This window comes from Bombus flavifrons, chromosome 5 (genome assembly GCF_040668555.2).
Source record: "Bombus flavifrons isolate JBK064 chromosome 5, iyBomFlav1_principal, whole genome shotgun sequence".
Classification (NCBI taxonomy): Eukaryota; Metazoa; Arthropoda; class Insecta; order Hymenoptera; family Apidae; genus Bombus; species Bombus flavifrons.
Genome location: NC_138446.1, coordinates 15,762,928 through 15,783,119, shown reverse-complemented (window position 1 = coordinate 15,783,119; position 20,192 = coordinate 15,762,928). Strand labels below are relative to the sequence as shown.

General features: G+C 36.8%; 2 protein-coding genes across 2 annotated transcripts in view; both read right to left on the bottom strand.

The window, feature by feature from the left end:
• Positions 1-24: 24 nt before the first annotated feature.
• mus101 (mutagen-sensitive 101) lies at positions 25-6,337 on the bottom strand. Its single transcript, XM_069112798.1, has 26 exons — positions 5,992-6,337; positions 5,679-5,913; positions 5,464-5,603; positions 5,237-5,369; positions 5,064-5,171; positions 4,790-4,996; positions 4,500-4,716; positions 4,292-4,429; positions 4,137-4,216; positions 3,883-4,052; positions 3,670-3,808; positions 3,483-3,612; positions 3,220-3,414; positions 2,977-3,158; positions 2,741-2,907; positions 2,466-2,671; positions 2,257-2,390; positions 1,956-2,186; positions 1,816-1,878; positions 1,562-1,725; positions 1,359-1,480; positions 1,233-1,297; positions 1,017-1,151; positions 736-936; positions 415-644; positions 25-344 (listed from the first exon to the last, which is right to left on the bottom strand). The coding sequence occupies exons 2-26, from the start codon at positions 5,784-5,786 to the stop codon at positions 122-124; spliced, it is 3,888 nt and encodes a 1,295-aa protein (XP_068968899.1). The 5' UTR covers positions 5,787-5,913; positions 5,992-6,337; the 3' UTR covers positions 25-121.
• Positions 6,338-6,923: 586 nt separating this feature from the next.
• Tpst (tyrosylprotein sulfotransferase) overlaps positions 6,924-20,192 on the bottom strand; it is a 182,220-nt gene continuing 168,951 nt past the window's right edge. The window contains exons 3-9 of the mRNA XM_069114288.1: positions 17,435-17,754; positions 10,176-10,309; positions 9,933-10,041; positions 9,482-9,676; positions 8,830-9,083; positions 8,489-8,686; positions 6,924-8,406 (exon numbers count right to left, since the gene is read on the bottom strand). Of these exons, the coding sequence (XP_068970389.1) occupies positions 8,298-8,406; positions 8,489-8,686; positions 8,830-9,083; positions 9,482-9,676; positions 9,933-10,041; positions 10,176-10,309; positions 17,435-17,578 (1,143 nt within the window). The 5' untranslated portion in view covers positions 17,579-17,754 and the 3' untranslated portion in view covers positions 6,924-8,297. The remainder of the gene's footprint in view (positions 8,407-8,488; positions 8,687-8,829; positions 9,084-9,481; positions 9,677-9,932; positions 10,042-10,175; positions 10,310-17,434; positions 17,755-20,192) is intronic.

Below are 20,192 nucleotides of genomic sequence, written 5' to 3'. Positions count from 1 at the left end.
CGTCATAAAGGAATAAAGAATCTATTTAATAAAATATGACATATGTATTTTTTCTATATACAGATATACATTTGTAAATATTATTATACAAAATCTTTTGGAGGCGTTATTTGTTAACGTTTTATTTCGGTAGTAATGTTAAATACTTCTTAAATTCGTCAATTACACATTCTCGTGGATTTAATGGGGTTTGCGCAGTAAGATGATCGCTTAAATATTGTGGCATAAAGCAGAGAATACCTTTACTGGCCAGCATTGCCCAGTCGATCGGTTGACTGGCTTGTTTAGGATTCACGAAACAATGAGTAATCCTCTTTCCAGTTGGACTTGTATCGTATGGTGGTCTAGAACAAATAACATGTAAACTATAATGTATCTGTAAATAATATGAGTTTAATAAAAAAACAAACTTACCGTGCTTGGACAACTTTCCCACCTCCAGCTTCGATTAATCTTTTAAACTGATCGTATTTGTCCCCAGAAGCTAATAACAAAGCAACCATATTGTGAAACGGCCTATTCGGTTCTTTTAATAATCTAAGCCTCCATCTATACGCGGCTGCTGCGATTGTTTCTTCAACTTTGTCAGTAGGATCCGGTATAATGCCTTTACTTTTTGGATTCCCCCATTCATATTTTTCTTCCTGCCAATAAATAATTGAAGTAAAAGACTACTCGTAAACATAAAATATAGGTAAAATATGATAACGATAAATCAAGAGAATCAATACTAACATCAAGGAATTTCCCTTCTTGTTCAGAGTCCCGCAAATACATGCAATGTAGAACCCATTTTCCTGATGCTATACTTCCAAGCATTTTTTCATTCCTTGATGGTCTAATACAAAGCAAATGTGTTGCACTTATATCAAAGCAAGCATCCGATGATACGTCACCGTCGAGATCTCTTATTACTTTTTCATATGATATTCTATCCTATTGAGATAAATATAAAATATTATGCATGCATATACGTATTGAATATGTATAATGCATAGATATAACAATTAATATACCTTCATGCCTGATAACATGAATTTTGGTTTCTTTCTTTCTGGTTCAATTTCTTCTTCTGAGGATTCTTCTTCATCATTGTTTATAGTATGTCCTTCGTGTGCGATACTTTCATTTTGTTCTCCATGCGTTATCAACTTAGTATAGAACAACGTTTATAATTACAGTTAACTGATATCAAATATTCAAAATAGAATCGTTTTATGAAAAGAACCTACCCGTTTTGAGTGGCTGGGATCTTCCCATACAATAGCATCGACAGGTTGAGAATCTTTTACGATAACTATAACAAAGAATATATATTAAATAATTAGATATTAACAAATAGATATAAATGTACGTACATTTTTGTATGGGATCGGAACATTCAGCGCTATATGTGTCTGCATTCTCTCCGGAAAGAGAATACCTATTCTCCGGAGTACTTGATGCTCTTTGAAGTACTTGATCCAGTTGTGCAATTTGCCTATAAAAAAACAAAATCCTATCAAAGGTCTATAAAGAATTTTATACATAAATTGTGAAACACATTTATGTATTAACTTACATATTAATCTCATTATTTGGCAGTGCATTATTTTCATCTGTGAATTCTAATTTTTTCCTGATGGGAGTAGTAGCGGTTATTTTGCTATCATCTTTTGCTTCTTCCGGTGCTTCTTTTGACACTTGATCGTCGTTAAGAGATAATGTCTCATCTGCATTATTCCGCTGTAATGTTATAATATTTATCAATATATATATATATATATCAATATACATATATATATATATATATTATATATGAATAAAGCATGCTACCTCTGGATCACAAGTCTCACTTTTTAGTTTCTGCCATAACTGTCTTTTAAGTTCTGAAAGAGGCTATAAATTCAACTATGTTAATATCTATTAGATATTTATGCATTATGCACATAATTAAGCTTAAAACAAATACTAACTGTACTAAGTGCCCTTTTTTTTAAAGGAGGTTCTTCTATTTTTGACTCTGGAAAATTATCAACCCATTTTGTCCAATCTTTTCTTGTGTCTGGTGAAGAATTGGGTCTGGATACTTGACCAGATGCTGTTTCTGGCGTAGACATATGAAACTGTGATTGAGGAGTTTTGTTCATAAGTAAACTGAGTCTTTTATTTATTAACGGTTTATCGCCGGACCTGCCATCTTGATTCTATAATATATATTTTTAGTAATAAATCGCAAATTAATAATAAAAGAAATATGTAAAACTATATATATACTTGTAAATTTGATAAATGTCGTTTTGGAGTAATAATGTTCCTAGCTGCTGGTTCAGTTGGTAGATCCATTTGATTTGAGTTAACTTTAAGTGAACTTGCGTCTGTTTCGTTAGTTTCAGTTGGTCTTTCAGGAGCTTGGAGGAGAGATTAATATTAAAAAAATTTGTGTGTATACATATTTAATATGGATGTGTTAAATATTTGTGTACCTATGGTTTCTCCTACAAGAAACGGTGTTTCGTCAACCCGTTTCGATTGAACTGCACAGGCTTTTAACCATTCTGCAGTAACAGCTGGTAATTTCCACTTCACTGCAGCGTTATATTTGTTTCCTTCGGGTGTCGGACAAACCAAATGGGTGCTTCTACATATATTTTTTTCAAGATTAGTTTTACGAACGAAAATATCTTGACACCTGAAATTAACAATGCTTTAATACTTGATTCAGTTTAGTTATCTTTAAGGTGTATGATAAGAATAATACATGGCACCCAATTCCGCAGCTAATGTTATAAGATACGTTCGTTCTACTCCAACATATGTGCTCATTGTAATAACACAGTCTGATAATGGAGTAGAATGCTTTTTTATAGATAGAGGTCTATGATAATACATAATTTCAACTATTTCTTCCTGATTTACACAATCTTCCTACAAAAAAATATTAACATTAAAAGATATATCAAAATATAAAAATCGAAACAAAAAGCTTAAACTTACAATAAACAAATCGGTAACGATTTCATTCACTGTATGTTTTAAAGGTGCGCCACATTTTGGTACTACACCATAATCTGGAATACCAGCGAACGTACTTGAAACTACTTTTCCATTCATTGCCATTATAGTTTCAACTACAAAATTATCTTCCTCGTTGAAGCCAGTTACGACAAATGTCAAACCTATATGTATATTCTAGCATTATTTTAGTTCATTGCTATACATATTCTACTAGTGCATTACCTTCAAATAGTCTATCATTCATAGTAGATGTTTGATTAATCGGTACTGCAGTATCATCTGCTGCGAGTGTTATAGATTCTTTTAAGCATTTTTTTTTACTTTCATGATCATTTACCAAGGTTTTAACATTATCTTCTCCCGAAACAAGTGTATCGGGCTTTAAAAATTCTTGCATTGTTTTATCATTTGTTGCATCTAATAATAAATAAGATATATATTCATTTTCTTTTATAACAATGTAACCAATTATTTACAGACATTACCAGCTGTATCTTGAAGATAATGTTGAAGTAGATCAGATGATTCTTTCTCTTTTTCTAACATCGCCAATTTTCGGTCTATGTCAAAAGAAGGTATAGAGACTTTCTTCGGTTTTTGTAGCATTTGTAAATTCTGCAAAAATACATGCACACGTCAAATACTTATATACTATATTTTTTATGTATTTACCTTCTTACTTAATGGTGATGCTGGTTCTGTAACTTTTTGAACTACAGTATTTTTTTGTCCACATAAAAAATTTTCTTCTGGCGCGGGCCGTTTTAATTTGACACTTTCTTCCAACCATTCTAGTGTCAATATATATGGACTATATCAAATATCCATGGTATTAAATTACAGAATTTTAAATAGATATTTATAGACATTAAATTAACATTATACCATAATCTTTTTGATTTCAGTAGTTTTAGTTCACTAGCTGCTCTGTTTTCATCCCCGACGATAACGTGTGTTAGAGCGTCAGATATATCATCAAGTCGCGTTGCACTACCTACGTTTAATATTTTGTTAAGTTTATCCCGTTGATTAGAAGCGAATCCAGCTAGGTAAATCTAAAGAGAAAAAAAAAAGAATTGATTAGAGAAATATCATGGGACAATATTATACATGACAAATTTTTTATGTAATTTACGCACATTGCAACCATCTAGAAACGGACCAGCCATTTTTGCTTCACTAAATGTAAGTCTATCCAAGACTGTAGTAGTTGTAGAAACTGAAAAATTTAAATAAATTTAGAATACAATTTATCCTTGTTATAAGACACTTTTGTGCATTTTATAATACTAACCAGTAGAAACATTGTTATATAAAGTATCGAGGGTAGAAACATTGCTCATTGTTGTTACTGAGGTTTCATCTATATAATTGCCTTGCTGTGTGTCACATGTTATGGAACTTATCGTAGAACAATTAAAACTTTCACATGCTGTGCATTAAAAAAATTGTAATATCAGTTACTAATCTATAGATTTATAACATTAAAGAAATATTTTTACCGTTGAACCTTTCTGGAGTGGAACATGCTTTTAGTGTTTTAATTAGATAGTCTTTAAAAGGCAAAGCATAGCCAACGTTTATACTTTCATATACCCAATTTGGTGTTAAACAAGCAATATTTGCTTTTTTTGCATATTTAAGCTTCTCACTTATTGGACTATTTTCAGGTGCAAGTACAACTTTAACTTTTGCGCCATCCAAAGGACCCATAAATATCTAGAAAGAGAATAATAATATAAGGCAATAGTTCGGTAAAAAAGAAAAAAATTTAAAAAGCTATATATCTTACTCCTCCATTAGTGTTAATTAAACGTTTAATTTCTTCCTTCTGACGTTTTGGAAGATTTGTTGATGTTACAATTAAGTTAAGAAACACAGAAGCTCTATATTTATCAAACATTTTGTCATGTGGTGTAACAAAATCCTTTAAACTCATTTCCCAGATTGCTTCAATCCATTCTTTTGTAACTATTGGTATTTTCATATCTATTGCTGTCTATTAAAAAGAAATAAACATTATGATAAGAATATCTATATAATTTTACTGATATAAATTTACTTACCTCATATTTAGCAGACATGACAGATGATGTTACAAGATGCGTTACACGACTACGTAACTGTTTTGTAAAAATTCCTCCCATATATTCTACTAATTTTTGCACATGTTCCTGTAATAATAAGATTTTGGGATAATTTCCTCTTTATTGTGCGTAGAAACAGTTAATGGGTATACCTTTTCTTCTAAAGATAAACCAGAAGCACATACACATAGACCTCTCATTGTTGTTGTATACACTGGGCTTGTTCCTTCTGGAATTGGTTCTCCATTGTTAAAACAAACTAATAAACACTTTGGTCCAATTATGCTATAGAAGTAAAATAACATTATCTACTATCTTAAAAAAATCAAAGTATCATTAAATTATCACTAATTATATCAGTAATTAAACTCCTACTTACGAACATTTAAATGTTCTTAATTTACTAAATGTATCTCCTTCGAATTTTTCCATTACAAAGACATCAGTTTTATTAGGTTTCATTTTATTACAATCTTTTTCACTGATCCATATTGGGTGTAAATCATTTTCACAACATTTCTAAAAGATCAATTCATTACATTGTTTCTACTGTTGCTTAAAAGTTATTATTTATGTAAAAATAAATTTACTAACATTGTATGCATGACACATATCTTCACCACAATCATCTTCAGAATTATATTCATTTGATACAATAAAATAGAGATTTATATTTACAATTTGGCTCCCTTGACTCGTCATTTTTAAATACTGTCTTTCACTGTCTCTTTGAATCTGATACGACTTTTATTTGACAAATAGACATTCAATGAAAAAATAAAATGTTTATATGTCAGAGACTTATGTTTACAGATTACACATTTTATAACTAAAACAACTCGAAAGCATCATTATTTATTTATTAAAAAATTATATTACACAAATTACGTTAAGGATTAGATATTACCAGTTTCTAATAGTTGCGATGATAGGTTAGATTGCTTTCACAAATAGATTTTAGAAGGATCGCTAATTTTGAAGAGACGTGTTATTTTATGCCCAATAAAACAATATTTAATATTTCATTTAAATTTCTATTTAAATTTTTTGTTAAAATTTTTAAATGGTAAAATATTAATACCACAGTTACTTATGTGGAAGATCTCGCGCCCAATTTTACTACTCAAGTCAATATTAATATGATTTCTATAATTATGGTTAAAACTTTAAAAAGAATTTAATTTATGTAGACGAATGTCAACAATTAAATAGTATGTCGTATGTCTTTTTTAAATTAAATATAGTACATTAATATATTTATGAAATAGTTCACAACTCTTTTGTAGTGGTTTTAAACAAGTACAATGTTCGTTCTCATTACAGTCTGAACAAAGTTATAATACAAAATAAAATGAACTACTAAAATATTGTATGAATTACTAAACAGTATGTTTTATTCCGGTTAAATATGGAATAAAATAAATATCTATTGCAAAAATGTAATTTTATGTTCCATCAGTCAACAGTGCAATTTATTTTAAGTTTATTAGAGTTGGCATCACTGATTTTAAAATTTCAAAATTTTTGTCCCCTTTCAGCTGCGTCAACGATCATGTGACAAATTGTTTTTCTAAGATGTTTATTTTCATTTTAGCATGTTTTATGTGTACAATCTAGCTCCAAATTTGCAAAATCAAAATTATTCGAGTTTCTCAGTTTGATATGTAACTTTGAAATATAACCGTTCATTAAATCTAACGCATATATATATATTTAATAATTCATAATGTTTATTCATCCATGATTTATTCATGTATTACGAATTACAATACTTACATTCATACTTACTTTCTTCCATTGAAATTTCGTGCTCGAAGGAGGGAAAGGAATAGCTGCAGGTTTTGTAATATTAAAATAATTTAATTGTATAATTCGATAGACAGTAACACGGTTGACACGAATGACATAATGCCACATCGAAGTTGTTGCATTTGTATCAAGTGCCGGTTGATACAACAATCAAGAACATTTATTCGGTCCTCTTACAATCGTAGTAGCTCTTGCAGCAACATTCGCTGCGCATCATTATTGACAGTCAATAACGAAATCATAAATTCAGGGAATAGCTTCTTCGACACCCTTTTTGTTTGCAATTGTTAATCCGGTAAACTTTTTCACGTTTCGTTAGCATATAAATATAATTTTCTCGTAATTAATCGAATCACGATCACGCTAATATACATAATACAATGAATACGATAGAAAGATAAAGTTCTCGCCAGTTCACCAGCTCGGATTTTCGTTAATGTATGAATGTAGAGAAAAGGTTAACAAAATGCAGAGAAGGAAGGGAACACAAAAGTTTCCTTTATCTCGTGATCGATCAAAGTTCATGTCTCATTAAGAAATAAGTATTACATACGAAAACGCGTATTTTGTTTGCATGTAGAACGTCATAGAAATCATTTCTATCATAATACAAAATATTGTACAGAGATTTTCCTGTTCGCATCGATACAATACTTTCGCTTCCTTTCCACGACATTCAGCACGTTCACCTTGTACACTTTTTACATAGAAGCTCCATAGCATACATAGGTTCTTGTCACTGGCCATCAGACGAAATCGTACAGAAACAGTTTCAACATAGCACATACTCGGCGAGATTTATATCATTCATGATAATAAAAAAGAACAAACAATATCGAAACAATTAGAAACTCTAGCATGGCATTTTCTTCTCCCGTTTGCACTTTGCTTGATTCAGTACGCTTGTATTCCGCACTGTGGAATCATGTATCGCAGAAAATTCATCTAATTCGTCGAAAAAGAATAGTACTGAATCACGGAAAGTGACGAGATCGTTACGCGTTCGGTACGAATCGAAGATGAATATCTACCGGTTAACATATATTGTACAGAGAGAATAATCACGTTCGCGTATGCGAAAAATTGCACAGCAATCTATAACTCTGTGTTTATGGGCCGAGATTGAACATGTACATATAATCGAGAGTCAACCTTAAACTAGACGGATCCTTGCGTCCCTTTCGTTCGCCAGGTTACAATTCACTGTCCTCGAATATATTCTCTTGACAAGACGTCCGAGCGTGGCTCTGATCTAGAGAAACAACTTCGCATGAAAAAGACCGCACTCATCTGGCGTTTTTCCGGTAGTATTATTCGTTACTGGCTCTCCCAAGACCGTCGTTAGACGTTACAGAAATTGTACGGCTTCAAGATTCGCGTGCCTAGGGAAAGATGTGTCCGAGGTCACGCGTTTGGGGCGTTGGTAGCCTCATCCTCTTTGCTCAGCTCAATCAGCTTCTCTAGAGAGAACTGGCGTGCCCTGGCTGCCCATACTTCACCGTTTGCTAGCACCCTGAAAAGGAAACGATGTCTGGTCAAGAATTTACCGATGAAAATGATATAGTTAAAAGTTGCCCGATTATTTGGTTACATACCGTCTGGTGTTTTCGCTAACCAGCCTGTCCGGTGCTCCGTACACCGGCGGATTAGCATAAGGATCATAGCCGAGCACAGAAAGCATCGGCGCGATGTCAGGCATCTCTCTGACCACATCATCCGGAATGTGGCCTACCCACTTGGTCAGTGCCTCCAGATTGACCGGCTTTATGATCTGGTCCGACGACCTTTCCACTCTAAATTCCAAAAATACGATAGATTTTAGCCCCGACCGCTTCTTCATTTTCGTGTCTTGCATTTATCATTTCAACAGAGGTCTCGTCTCTTATTAAACCCTAAGTTTTCATCGAACCAATTAAGTACATACGTATATGCTTACTTGCTCAATGGCACGCCGCCTGGTTTGTTAATGAATTCCTCGTGATGCATCACAGACTCGTTCCAAGGAACGTCTAAAAATTTGAGAATCTTCTTCATCCATTCACGCGGATGTAGCACCAGTTGTTCGTACGGAACCATCAAACACTTGTCCGAACCAATTTCTTTACATTGGCCGTACATTATAGATATCGCGTGGTTCCATTTGATCAACGACTGTCGATACGAGGACAGATCGAATCCTGTTATAGTCACCTGAAAGACAAATCGTTCTCTATATAGTTATAGTTACGTAGAACAAGTATCGATCTATATAGTTATTCGAAAAGTGAAATACGCCTTTCGTCTCGTTCGAAACGATAAGGTAATATTCGATCAACTGCGCATAAAATCAACGATCCACTCGATTACAAGATTACGACGAGTTGCTTTTGGATTTGCATGATTTTACATGCTGCCATTGTATCTCGTTTCGATTCATTCTGTTTTGCATAAAAGAAATACGTAAATTCCTGTTCGTTCTCTTTTTTCGCTCTCGCTTGTACCGACGAGTACGTCTCATTTTAATATTCGCGAATGAAGTGGGATAAATTTGCATACATCAGCCGGAATGGCCGACAGGGCGGAGGTCGAAGCCTTCGATCGGGCCATACCTTTCTCGAGATAATGGAATGCACGGTGGCACGACCGTCGCGGATCATGAAGATAAACTTGGCATTTGGGAAGAGATCGAGAATGTACGAGCCCATCTTCAGAGTGAGGGGATCCTTGTTGCATAACCGCGGTGCCGGCTCCGCGTGTCGCGCTATTATCTCCAGGCAGAATGCTGCTATAGCACTGTCCATTACCTAAACAATCGATTATTTTCTCATTAACATCGTTAATTATACACGAAAATCACAGGAGAAGAACATGTCAAATTTTTCATATTTTACCGAGGAATAATTTTAAAATTCAATACGTTGTTTCAATCACTTCGTATTATCAATTTTTCTCTTTTTATTTGATTTTAATATCGAATGAGTCGTTCAAAAGACTCTATCTTGATCAACCGTATAGAGGAATCGCTTGCATAAAATGATCTAAGTTACTAAAAATACTCACTTCTTTCGAAATGCCCGCTTCCGAAAGACGCAGATTTTCCCTTTCAGATTTCAGCCAGTGCATCCTCATCTGTAAGATTCTTGGTATCACCCGTGTCTCCTGTCCACACCTGTCGATGAAAAATTATCCGTGTATAAAATACTCGAACGATGGATTGATCTTTGACGATGATGTTGACCAAGAACACTCAACGTCTGTCGTATCCGCCGATAATTGGCGATTTGTCCGGTGTATGGAACTCACCTGACATCGGGATGTGCATCGAGCATGGCGCGTACCAAGGTAGTGCCAGATCGTGGTACGCCACCGATAAAAATTAGCGGCATGTAGCGATCGTACGCGTATCTCTTGTGATCGAACGGGCCCACCACGTATTTCTGAAAAATATACCCGTCGTTAATATTTATATTTAATAACCGATTCATCAGCAAGGATCGTGAATTGATTATTTCAATTTTTACGTCCATCGAAATACACGACCAGAACTGTTTTTCTCCTTATTTTACAACGGGATTATAATTAAAACAGAGGTTTAAAGCAGATATGGTTATTTTAAGAGCAGAACACGTAAAATCCGATATTTAAGGTCCAGTAACTTTGCGCAGAAAAAGTTTACTCGTTCATGCAGGAAAATTCGGTTTCATATTTTTAGAAAGCGTTGATAAAACATAGATTCCCGTATAGCAGCGATAAAGATAGACGATAATTTCTTGTTTGGTTTGGTGTTGGTTAGCGAAGACGATAGTAGTTGCTCGGTGAATGATCGAGAAGTTTCTGCTAGCCATGTGCATGTATGTAGTTTGTCGAACGATTTCTTCTAAAATTATGCGAGTCTGATTAAATCTCGGCAACGAAGGAGTTTCTGCCTTGTCCTACAATATCGCCTAACGAACGAACTTTACGAAGATGATACTTCGTAAGCCTCGAACTAGGATCGATACGCTTTGAATTTTGTACGGAGGAATCGTCACCTCTTTTCCGAAACGATGACGATTCGATCGTGGAAAAGTTCAAACGATTCGCCTGCTATTACGAAGTTTCTGCTTTTCTCAAGTTCGATCTCTTCTCGTTTATTTTCTTATCTTCGAGTATCTTTCTTTACTTAGACCTGTGGATATTACAAACCTAAAAATTACATCATACATTGTGCTATATCTAAGGGAGAGAGTGACTTCGATCTATGTTTAGCGGCAATTTCTACGCTGTTTATGTACACGGTTGCGTTGCACCTAAATTTCGCGATCGGAGAGACGCAGATCGATAGTTTATCAAAATGTTTTCACAAGGTAAATTTCGTTCTCGGTAAAGCGACCACGTTAATGACTCGCGATAAATTTCACGATAGCCTCTTTTGACGAACGGCAAAATTAACAGCACATTTTATAGGATTTAATTAGCCGCAATCAATGCGAAATAGGATAATATTCCAACTAGCTCGGACTCGATTAAGCGAACATTATATGAAGAACTTTATCGTTTGATCGAATCGTCCATCTATTTTGCATGATTATTAATAAATATTATGTCCGTTACTCTTCATTAATGTGGTGTACAAATTGAAATTAAATTACTAGATATAATTTTATCACGCATTATCTACACGTGACTCTTCTTTTCAAAATTAACCGAATTTAATACTAATTAAAGGCGTAGCTGGAGATACTTCGCGTTTTGGATTAGATAAACATTTTCGTACATTCTTTTTAAGAACGATTTAATTAATTTAAATAATTAATTTAATTAATTAAGAATGATTTATTTGAGCGAGTCATTATTTCTTTTGACATGCTTGAAACTTCTCGATTTCAATGTATATTTTTTTCTTCTTCGTGCGCTACAACAAATAACTTACGTCGTTTCTTGCCCGGCATTCTGTATCTTCCCGTGCTTTTATTTGAAAAGGTCGAATAAACTGGCGTCTGAAACGCTGCCCGTAGAATTTATGCTTTAGGCGGCAACCAAGTTCTAATAAAAACTAGCAATTAACGTTCTAATTGGTAGTTATATTGGCTTAATTATTGTATCGATCGCGGCACTCCGCGATAAAAATAATTAATTGCGGGTTAATTGGAAACACGGTCGTATCTTTCAGAGGTGAAAGCGGTGTCCGCATTTTGAAATTCAAAGGGTAGCGTCCGTGGTTTTCGTGGCGATGAAAAATACATTTTGTACGCGGTCGTTCGAGTGTCTAGCGACTTTTGTACTTTTGAAAATACGGCTGGATGTCGGGGCTGACGTGCAACGCGCGGCAAAATTTAGCGATCGTCGGTTTAATTAGCTGCGCGATTAAAATTACACCGGCATGCAAATGAACAATCGTTGGAACAATTGATGTTACGACCCGCAACTCGCGTGTATCACAGCTGCGATCGCGTTGTAACATTGGTTACGATCGCGTAAATAAATCTGTCTAAACGGCCGAGAAAAACAATAAATGATAATATGCATACAAGCTGTGCAATAGTACCTAGTATTAAATGAAAAACGAGAAAAAAAGAAGAAACACTTATTTACAATAGGAGACACCTCGACCGATTCTAATGAGCCTGAAATAAATTGTCAAGATCAACGTACCGAGTAATTTTTCCGTATACGTATAGCCGCCACTTAGTTTTCGAATTATACTTTTAACACTCTGCGTGTAATCGCGTTGTGAGTAAATGTAATGTCGATTTAGGTTACGTTTTGGTTAGATTTGGATTTGGTAATAAAGAAAAAGCAGATACTTGGATGATTTTCCTATTCTAAATAATAAGAAAATACGAGAAATAGATATAAATAAAAGAAGATCACGAAGGCTGAACAGAACAAGGAAGGAACGTTCCCGTGGTGGATCGCAGAAGGTTAAGGTAGATGGATGATTTCATTGCGATCCCTCATCTACCCCTGTAAAATAAGCTCTTGTTTTGAACAAAGGGGTGTTGTTAGGCTGGCTCGCGTTACGATTTTTTTCGCGCGCGCCAGACATCGTTGTCAGAGGTCGACGTTAAAAAAAAAAAAAAAGGGAGAGAAGAAAGAAAAAGAACAACGGGAAAAACGGAGAAGCAAAAAAAAAAAAAAGAAACAAGAAGAAAGAAAAAACTACATTTCGCAATTAGCATTTCTCGGGTAACAGTGGTGGCTTCGCTGTTCGGCCTGCCGTCAGCCGGCCTTCCTATTCTCTTTTGCTTTTAGCATCGAAGCACACGGAGGAAAAGTACGCGTGAAGCTCAACCGACGCGATTTATGTTGCGCGGAGGGTGAGTCTGACAGAAATTCGTTTCTCTTCCGTCGGCGCGCGTTTCCCGCCAGGAACCTACGAATACAACCATGCTCGCTGCTTCGAGCGTGCACGTATTCACGCATGTTGCATCTTCTTGTGTCTCTCGTTCTCTTTTGTCTTTCCCATCCTCTCTGGTTGGTCGACGTCGCGACGCGCGTGCTCTGCAAGCTCTCGCAAAAAGGTAGAAAGGTCGGACGCGTTGGCGGAAAGTTTCGAGGCGAACAACCGCGATTTCGTCTCTTCACGGGGACACGCCTTCCACCCCCTTTTCTTCCACGAGCGACACGTTTAACGCTGGATGCACGAATCAGCAGAAGCGTTCTAACTTTTCTTTTTTTTTTTTAACACGAATAGCCCCGCTTCTATATGATCTGTGCCGGAAATGCGATCGTGCTGTACACATGTCGGTGGACGATTTAATTAAATTACTCAAAACTATCAGTTCGAGGACCTTTTTTGATGTTAGTAAAATCAATGATAATATTTCCGTTGCTAGTGGAACGCTCTTTTATAGGTAGATATTACTCGTTCTTCCCTTGAGCTTTCAAATAGCAAGTTAGAAATGGAATTACTATTTCAATATATTTGTTCACTAATGTATTGAAATTCACCTGATCGATACGATAGAATTGTTTAGGATAAGATTCTCTTAATTATTTCAAGGAGTAGCAGCTATTTTATTTTCATGAAAATATTAGAAAAGGGCGCATATTTCCCTCGGTAAGATAATGGAAGGTTGATTTTTTTTTTATTTGAAGGAGAAATGTGAAAGTAATAAAGCCCTGGAAAGGAAAGTGCATCTGGTCGTTAGAAAGACGCAACATTTCCTTTGCCATTTTCACTAGACCAAGCTATTTGCCGGTCGGATCAAGCACACGCTGTCGAGTTCCCTTTAAAGTTCGTGCTTCTGATACATTATCTACAGGATTTACGTTACGTTTTAATATGACAGTGCATCCTTTAACGGGAATCTCTTTGTTCCTCGTTATAACAGTCTCGACGAGAAAAGTTTCGCCGTTTCGGTTTTATTTTCGTTCATTCTTTCGTTTGCTAACGAAATAATTAGCGAGTACGATCAATCGGCGAACATTCCGCGCTGTTCTCGTCGTCAAACGATTTTTCGCATCTGTCTCGTATAACCAGCGGATCGAGTGTCTGAGCTTTAAAAAGCTTCCCCTTATCGCTGCGTTATCGTTGGTTATCGCACGTTTTCAAAATTTGATTTACTTCCGTTCCTCTCTGCGCAACCCAAAGGATAATTTCTTGCTTCGTTCTATTCCTCTTCTTTGCTTCGTCCTCTATTATTTTCTCTGATGGTGCGTTCTTTTCTCTTGTAGAGAAAATTTAATAAGTAAAGGACCCGTAGGAAGAACGAAGCCAGCAAAATGGAAATATTATCTTATAATTTAATTTCAACAACTCTTTGATATCTCTCGAGAGGTAGGTTTTGAAATAATGATTTTTTTTATTCACCTGTCGAGAAAGGATGAATTATTAGAAATACCATCTGCTAAGAAGCCTCGATATTCAGTAGGTCCATCTTTAACGTTCGCAGTATATTTAAGATAGCTATTCGTGCAAATTTCTTATTAAATATATTTTTGTAACCATTATCATATAAATTTCCAGGCTGATTTCAAATTTGGTTAATATAACTGCGACAGTTGTGTCCCGTAACAGTGCCGATAGAATTTCAAAATGTTTTATATAACGCACACAATATACACACGAAAGATTTTTATGCTAAATGTCCAAATACTTTCACGAGCCACTGACTACATGTAAATCAAGGCGTAAAAAATTTCCCCACGAAGAGGGCAGCTTATGCTAATCGTTTATTAAGTCAAACGCGTCTTCGAGACGTGTCTCATCGATTATTGGAGAGGGAAAACTTTCACGCCGATAATAGGACTCGATTAGTCGATTCATTCTGCTCAGCGAAAGATCGGTTAAAAGGCAGGAGTTCGCGATTATGACAGAGTAATTAGTCGGATAAACCCACATCGGAGACTAAGCCGCAATTTCCTTGCTAGTTCTCCGTTTCTTTTTCGCCGTTTTTACTTCGACGAAAATGGAGAATGACGGCGCGAAGTAACGTCGGTTGACATATTTCTCGTCGCGACTAATTTCGACGAACAAAAATCCAATTTCAAACTTTCCACGGCATAAACGAAGTTCCAAGGAAATTTCTGCCCTCTCGGAACCCACAATATGAGTTCATAGCGCCCGTTGCGTTCCGACTTCCCTCGTAATCTATGCATAGAGACGCGTGCTACGGTTGTCAAAGCAGTGGCAACTGACCTGGAATTTCGCAAGAATCACGTATTAGAATGCACCCTGTGTATGTCTTCTGTTTTTCTTTCGAATTCTATGAAGCCTATAGAGGCCAGGAGCGTTCGTTGTTCCATCGTTGTTCGTCGTTCGATCGATTTTCTCTCCTATCTCATCATCCTGACCCTTGCCCCTGTTAATTAATTGCTTTCATAATGCGCCACCGTTGAAAATTCGATTAAAAGTTCCTTGATTTTACCGGACATCCGTGCGACGAGGTAAACACGGTCCTCTTGTGAGAAAATGGCGTGAAAATCGCGCGAGCCTTTACTGTCTTACTCGAACGTTGAATTACGCACGTTGAATGGAAGGAATCGCTTGGTAAAACATCGACGAGTTAAAGCGGTTTCCCAGTAGGGGGATGGAAGAATCGCAAAACGAATAAAGTTTCTGCCAGGCGGATATAAAGAGTTTTATGTACGAGCATTGCATTCTTGTTGAATTAGAGAGGAATTTTCGGGTGGTAAAACAAAAAGTTGGAGGAAATTTAATTTCTGCAGCGTTGAAGACGGGCCTAGACAACGACCGGGTATAAGGAAAGGAACAACTGGGACGCGGTTAATTCGCACGATAAAATCCGACTGACGATGCTATAATTGCGTCTCGCCTAATTCCAACCCGGATCTCCATTGAAAATTTTCTCGGGGAACTCGCAGAAACACTGTAAAACGACCTACGACCCACTTCATGCCTCAGCGGTCGTACTGGAAGTTCGTTTCTTTAGACTATTAGCTACAGAATAATTTCTATTGGATTACGACCGTTTTCCCTTTGCGCGACGAGACTGATCTATTGTTATTAAATCATCGAAAATTTCGCAGGATTATACTCGTAGCGTGAATATTTTTTATTTAAATTAGTTTCAACAAGGCAGATTTGTATACTGGATTGGGGAATACGATGATATAAGACGATGCGAACATAATGACGAGAATGGAAGGTGAGATGGGAGAAGTGAGTTCGAAGGTCTCGTAGGTTCTGTTATCGATCCTTAAATTCATTCGAAGGTAACGAGATGATCGTGGAGATCGCGTCAATGACATTAAGGCTACCCGAAGATCATTCCAAATTTATGATCGAGTTTCAGTCTAACTTAAAGATCTCGTAAAACATCAGCAGTGGAAATATATAGAATTCATCGTAAACTATATTTAAAGTTAAATCAATCGTATATAAATTTAAAACGTTACACACCACGTACGAGGACTTTTAATCAAACCTTTAAATTACAAAACTATTTTCATTTCCGACTAGAGTCGTTCATTATTTAATAACGTAACTCCCCACGGAGAAAATGGGAAAAACTGGTTTACGAGAACCCATATTAATATTTCGTGCTCATAGATAAACAGCCCTTTCATCTCTCGCATCCAACTGTGAAGTATACAAATATCATTAAATCCCACCTAGTTTTCCACCGAGTTTCCCACATAAAATTTCTTCACACCATGGTCAGTTGCTCCTTACTGTTCGATAAAACATGTAATTCTGGCATTTCGTTCATCGTAGCAACACATACGGGTAGACAAAGTTGGCGAAAACACGCGTTTGTCTAGGCGTTCAGGCACCGACGATTGTTCTGGCTCCGACTGCGGCACGTACCCACTGTTTGCACGACAATTTCGCGAAAACTGGGATAAAACTAATTCGTAATTACTGGCTCCGTAGTCGAGGCACGCTCGTAAATCGTCAATGCGATAATAACTTCATGCGTGGTGGAGAAATTTCCAGAAAACTTTTCGAATGCTGTTTGTTCGAGGGGTTCCCTTTTAAATAATTCAATTCCAATGATCCGATTCGTCAAGTTTTTATCTATTTTGTAGGCTATGACGAGAACAACAGTTCGATACAACACGTATTCGTTGTAACTATGACCTAATTAGCGGATATAAAATGCGAACAGACTTACCTCTTTGGCGACCATCATCGCTGTGGGCACGTACTTCATGGAACCGCAGATAATGCCTAGCTGATAAAGAGCGAAGACCAGAAGAAGGCCTACGAAGCAGATGATGGGCCCCTTTCGGCCGCCTCGACTAAGCAAGAACGACATGTCGTCGTTTCGAACGACGACCACGTCACTCGCGTGCACGTACTTGGACGTGTTTTGGGCGGCACGTTAGTGAGCGCCGATGCGATCGTCTGGATCGGTGTGGTGGTCACGGCGGGCTACTCGAGGCCAAGGTTTCGGGGCCTCGTGTTCCCGGTTACGCCATTAGCTCATTGCACCTGTTCAACCAAAGAGAAAATTTGATTAGGTAACAGCGGCGAAGTTTATAACGGAATCGAGTAACGGTGTTTAACGCGATCGATAGATCGTGGATACTTATGATATTTTTACGAATACGACTAGGATGGACGACTAAATGGAATCTAAGCATTTCTTTTCTTTACCGAATATTACGACGAATGCTGTACTTGTAATAATTTCATTAGGTAACAATGGCGGGTCTCGATATAAATTCAATCGGAATGACAAATTTTAATTGCCACGATTATTTTGTATAAATCATACACGAAGACGAATAATCCGCTGGAGAAAATTGTAGCCACTTTTTCCGACTAATATTTATCTCGGAGGAGGCGGAAGCTCGTTCGTGCCGTCATAATTTTCATTTCGATGGCTCGCTGCCATCGGCTGAGTTTGAGCCTTTGAGCGGTTCCTCGAGCGTTTTTGATTTAGCTGCTCCTCTTCCGTTTCGCGGCTTTGTTTGATATAATTTATTAACGGTGCCAGAGATCTTCGTTGCTTCTACTTAGAAATCAGCGATGCATTAATACGATAAATCTCGTGGATTATCGAATAGCCCGTGACCGAAGTCCATTTAGATTTTACAGCCAAAGAAACGAGAAAAAATACAGGAGAAATAGGAACCGTCCTCGCCTGTGTTTCATTGTGCGTGAGCATCGCAATCATCGGTGCTGAATCGATCGAGCTAGCAAAAAAAGAAGAAAAAGAAACGGGGCCACGATAGAATAGAATTTTCGATGGAGGATCCTGCAAGCGGTGGTGCTTGTCGACGAGCAACTTGTTAATAACATCGTATTGTGTGCTTAAAGAGTTTCCAATACTTGCAGAAGATAAGCTTGCAAATTTCGTTAGGAAGTTAGGTGGTCGCGTTTATTTGATATAAGCCCGAGGTAATGTATAAGTAATGAAATTGGAACGAGCTATGAAGAAGGAACTCCCGAGGGGAAACAATTCTTTGGAGACTGGTCGATACGTTTTTATTTCGCGATGCAGTTTCGCGTGATTCCAGGCAACATTCAGAGAGGAAAAAACTGAGAGAGTAAATAGGAGTTTGAAAGACCCATATCGGGGCGGATGGTCAACCGGTGATTCGTGAAACGTAGTCTACGACCAAAGAGAGGAAAAGAGGACGAAATAACGAGAAAGAGAGAGAGAACGGGCAAAGGATCAAAAAGAAAAGGGGGATGAAAACGGAAGAGGAACTGGGTCATATATAAGCGACCTGTATCTATTTTCCGGCGACAGCTTTCAAGAAGGGCTTTCCATTTCGCGCCTCGCCTTTGACCTCTCTCACCCTGGAGGTCCACCATTCCTCGCGCGATGAAAGATGAGGACAATCGCCACATATTGCTAGCTCTGTGCTACCTTCCAATCTAACGCTGCCGTGCTGTACCTTCAATCTCGCCAGTTTTCCTCGCTCACTCTCAAATAAAACATCACTTCGTTTCCTTGTACCAACACCAATTGTTTTCTGGATTGGACGCCTTTCATTGCGACGCGTGGTTCTCTATTGTCCGTGGAATTGAATCGAGACGAGTAATAAACCCTCTTCAAATAGGTACACTTCTGTCACCAACCATTTGCACTGATAGTATACAAAGATTTTTCAGTTGTTTTCGTGAATAACGATATTAAGATTTCGCTCGAGTTTCAAAATTCGAATTTCTGAATTTTCTGCGAATTTTGAGACGCGGTAATCGACCATTACGCTTTATAATTTATTTACTCTACTGCACGATTAATTATAGTTTTACGTTGTATTTTTTTCTACAAAATACACGTCTATATTTGTGTGTCAGCGTGTGTACTTATGCGTGGAAATTCGTACAAATTTGTATCTTACGTAAATTACTTTCACTTATTGATATATGTATCATTCACGAGCCACATTGATCAATCATTGATCTCTAAATTGAAAAGTACAGAAAAGTTATCAGCATCGTCTTGAGTCTGCAGAGTCAAAGCTTTTCGTTTAATACTTTCATAGTAAACGAAAATCTCCTTTAATATTTGAATTACAAATGATACGTGCGTTTCTATTTGACAACATTATTCGATTAACATGCTATATCAATGGTCGTCGTAAAAGCTTTTGCCTGTTAGTCTTAATTTAAGCGTTTCTTTGTTTGCAATTCGCTACCGGTAGAGCGTTCAATTAGTGAGAGCATGGTGAAAGTTCAAGTCCTGGTTGCCTAAGGGCTCGTTTCGTTATGTTGTTGCATTCGTTCCGGCGACCACTCAAATTTTTTCTCCTTTTCATCGTTCGTAGAAACGCAATTGAGGCTGACCCTCGTTTCTTACTTTCATATTTATGCCGCCTTTAATATCCATGAACGTGAGGCGTATTCCCACGTGGTACCCGCCGCTGAATTCGTTGAAATAATTGCGCCAAAAAATGAGGCTGATTACATTATCA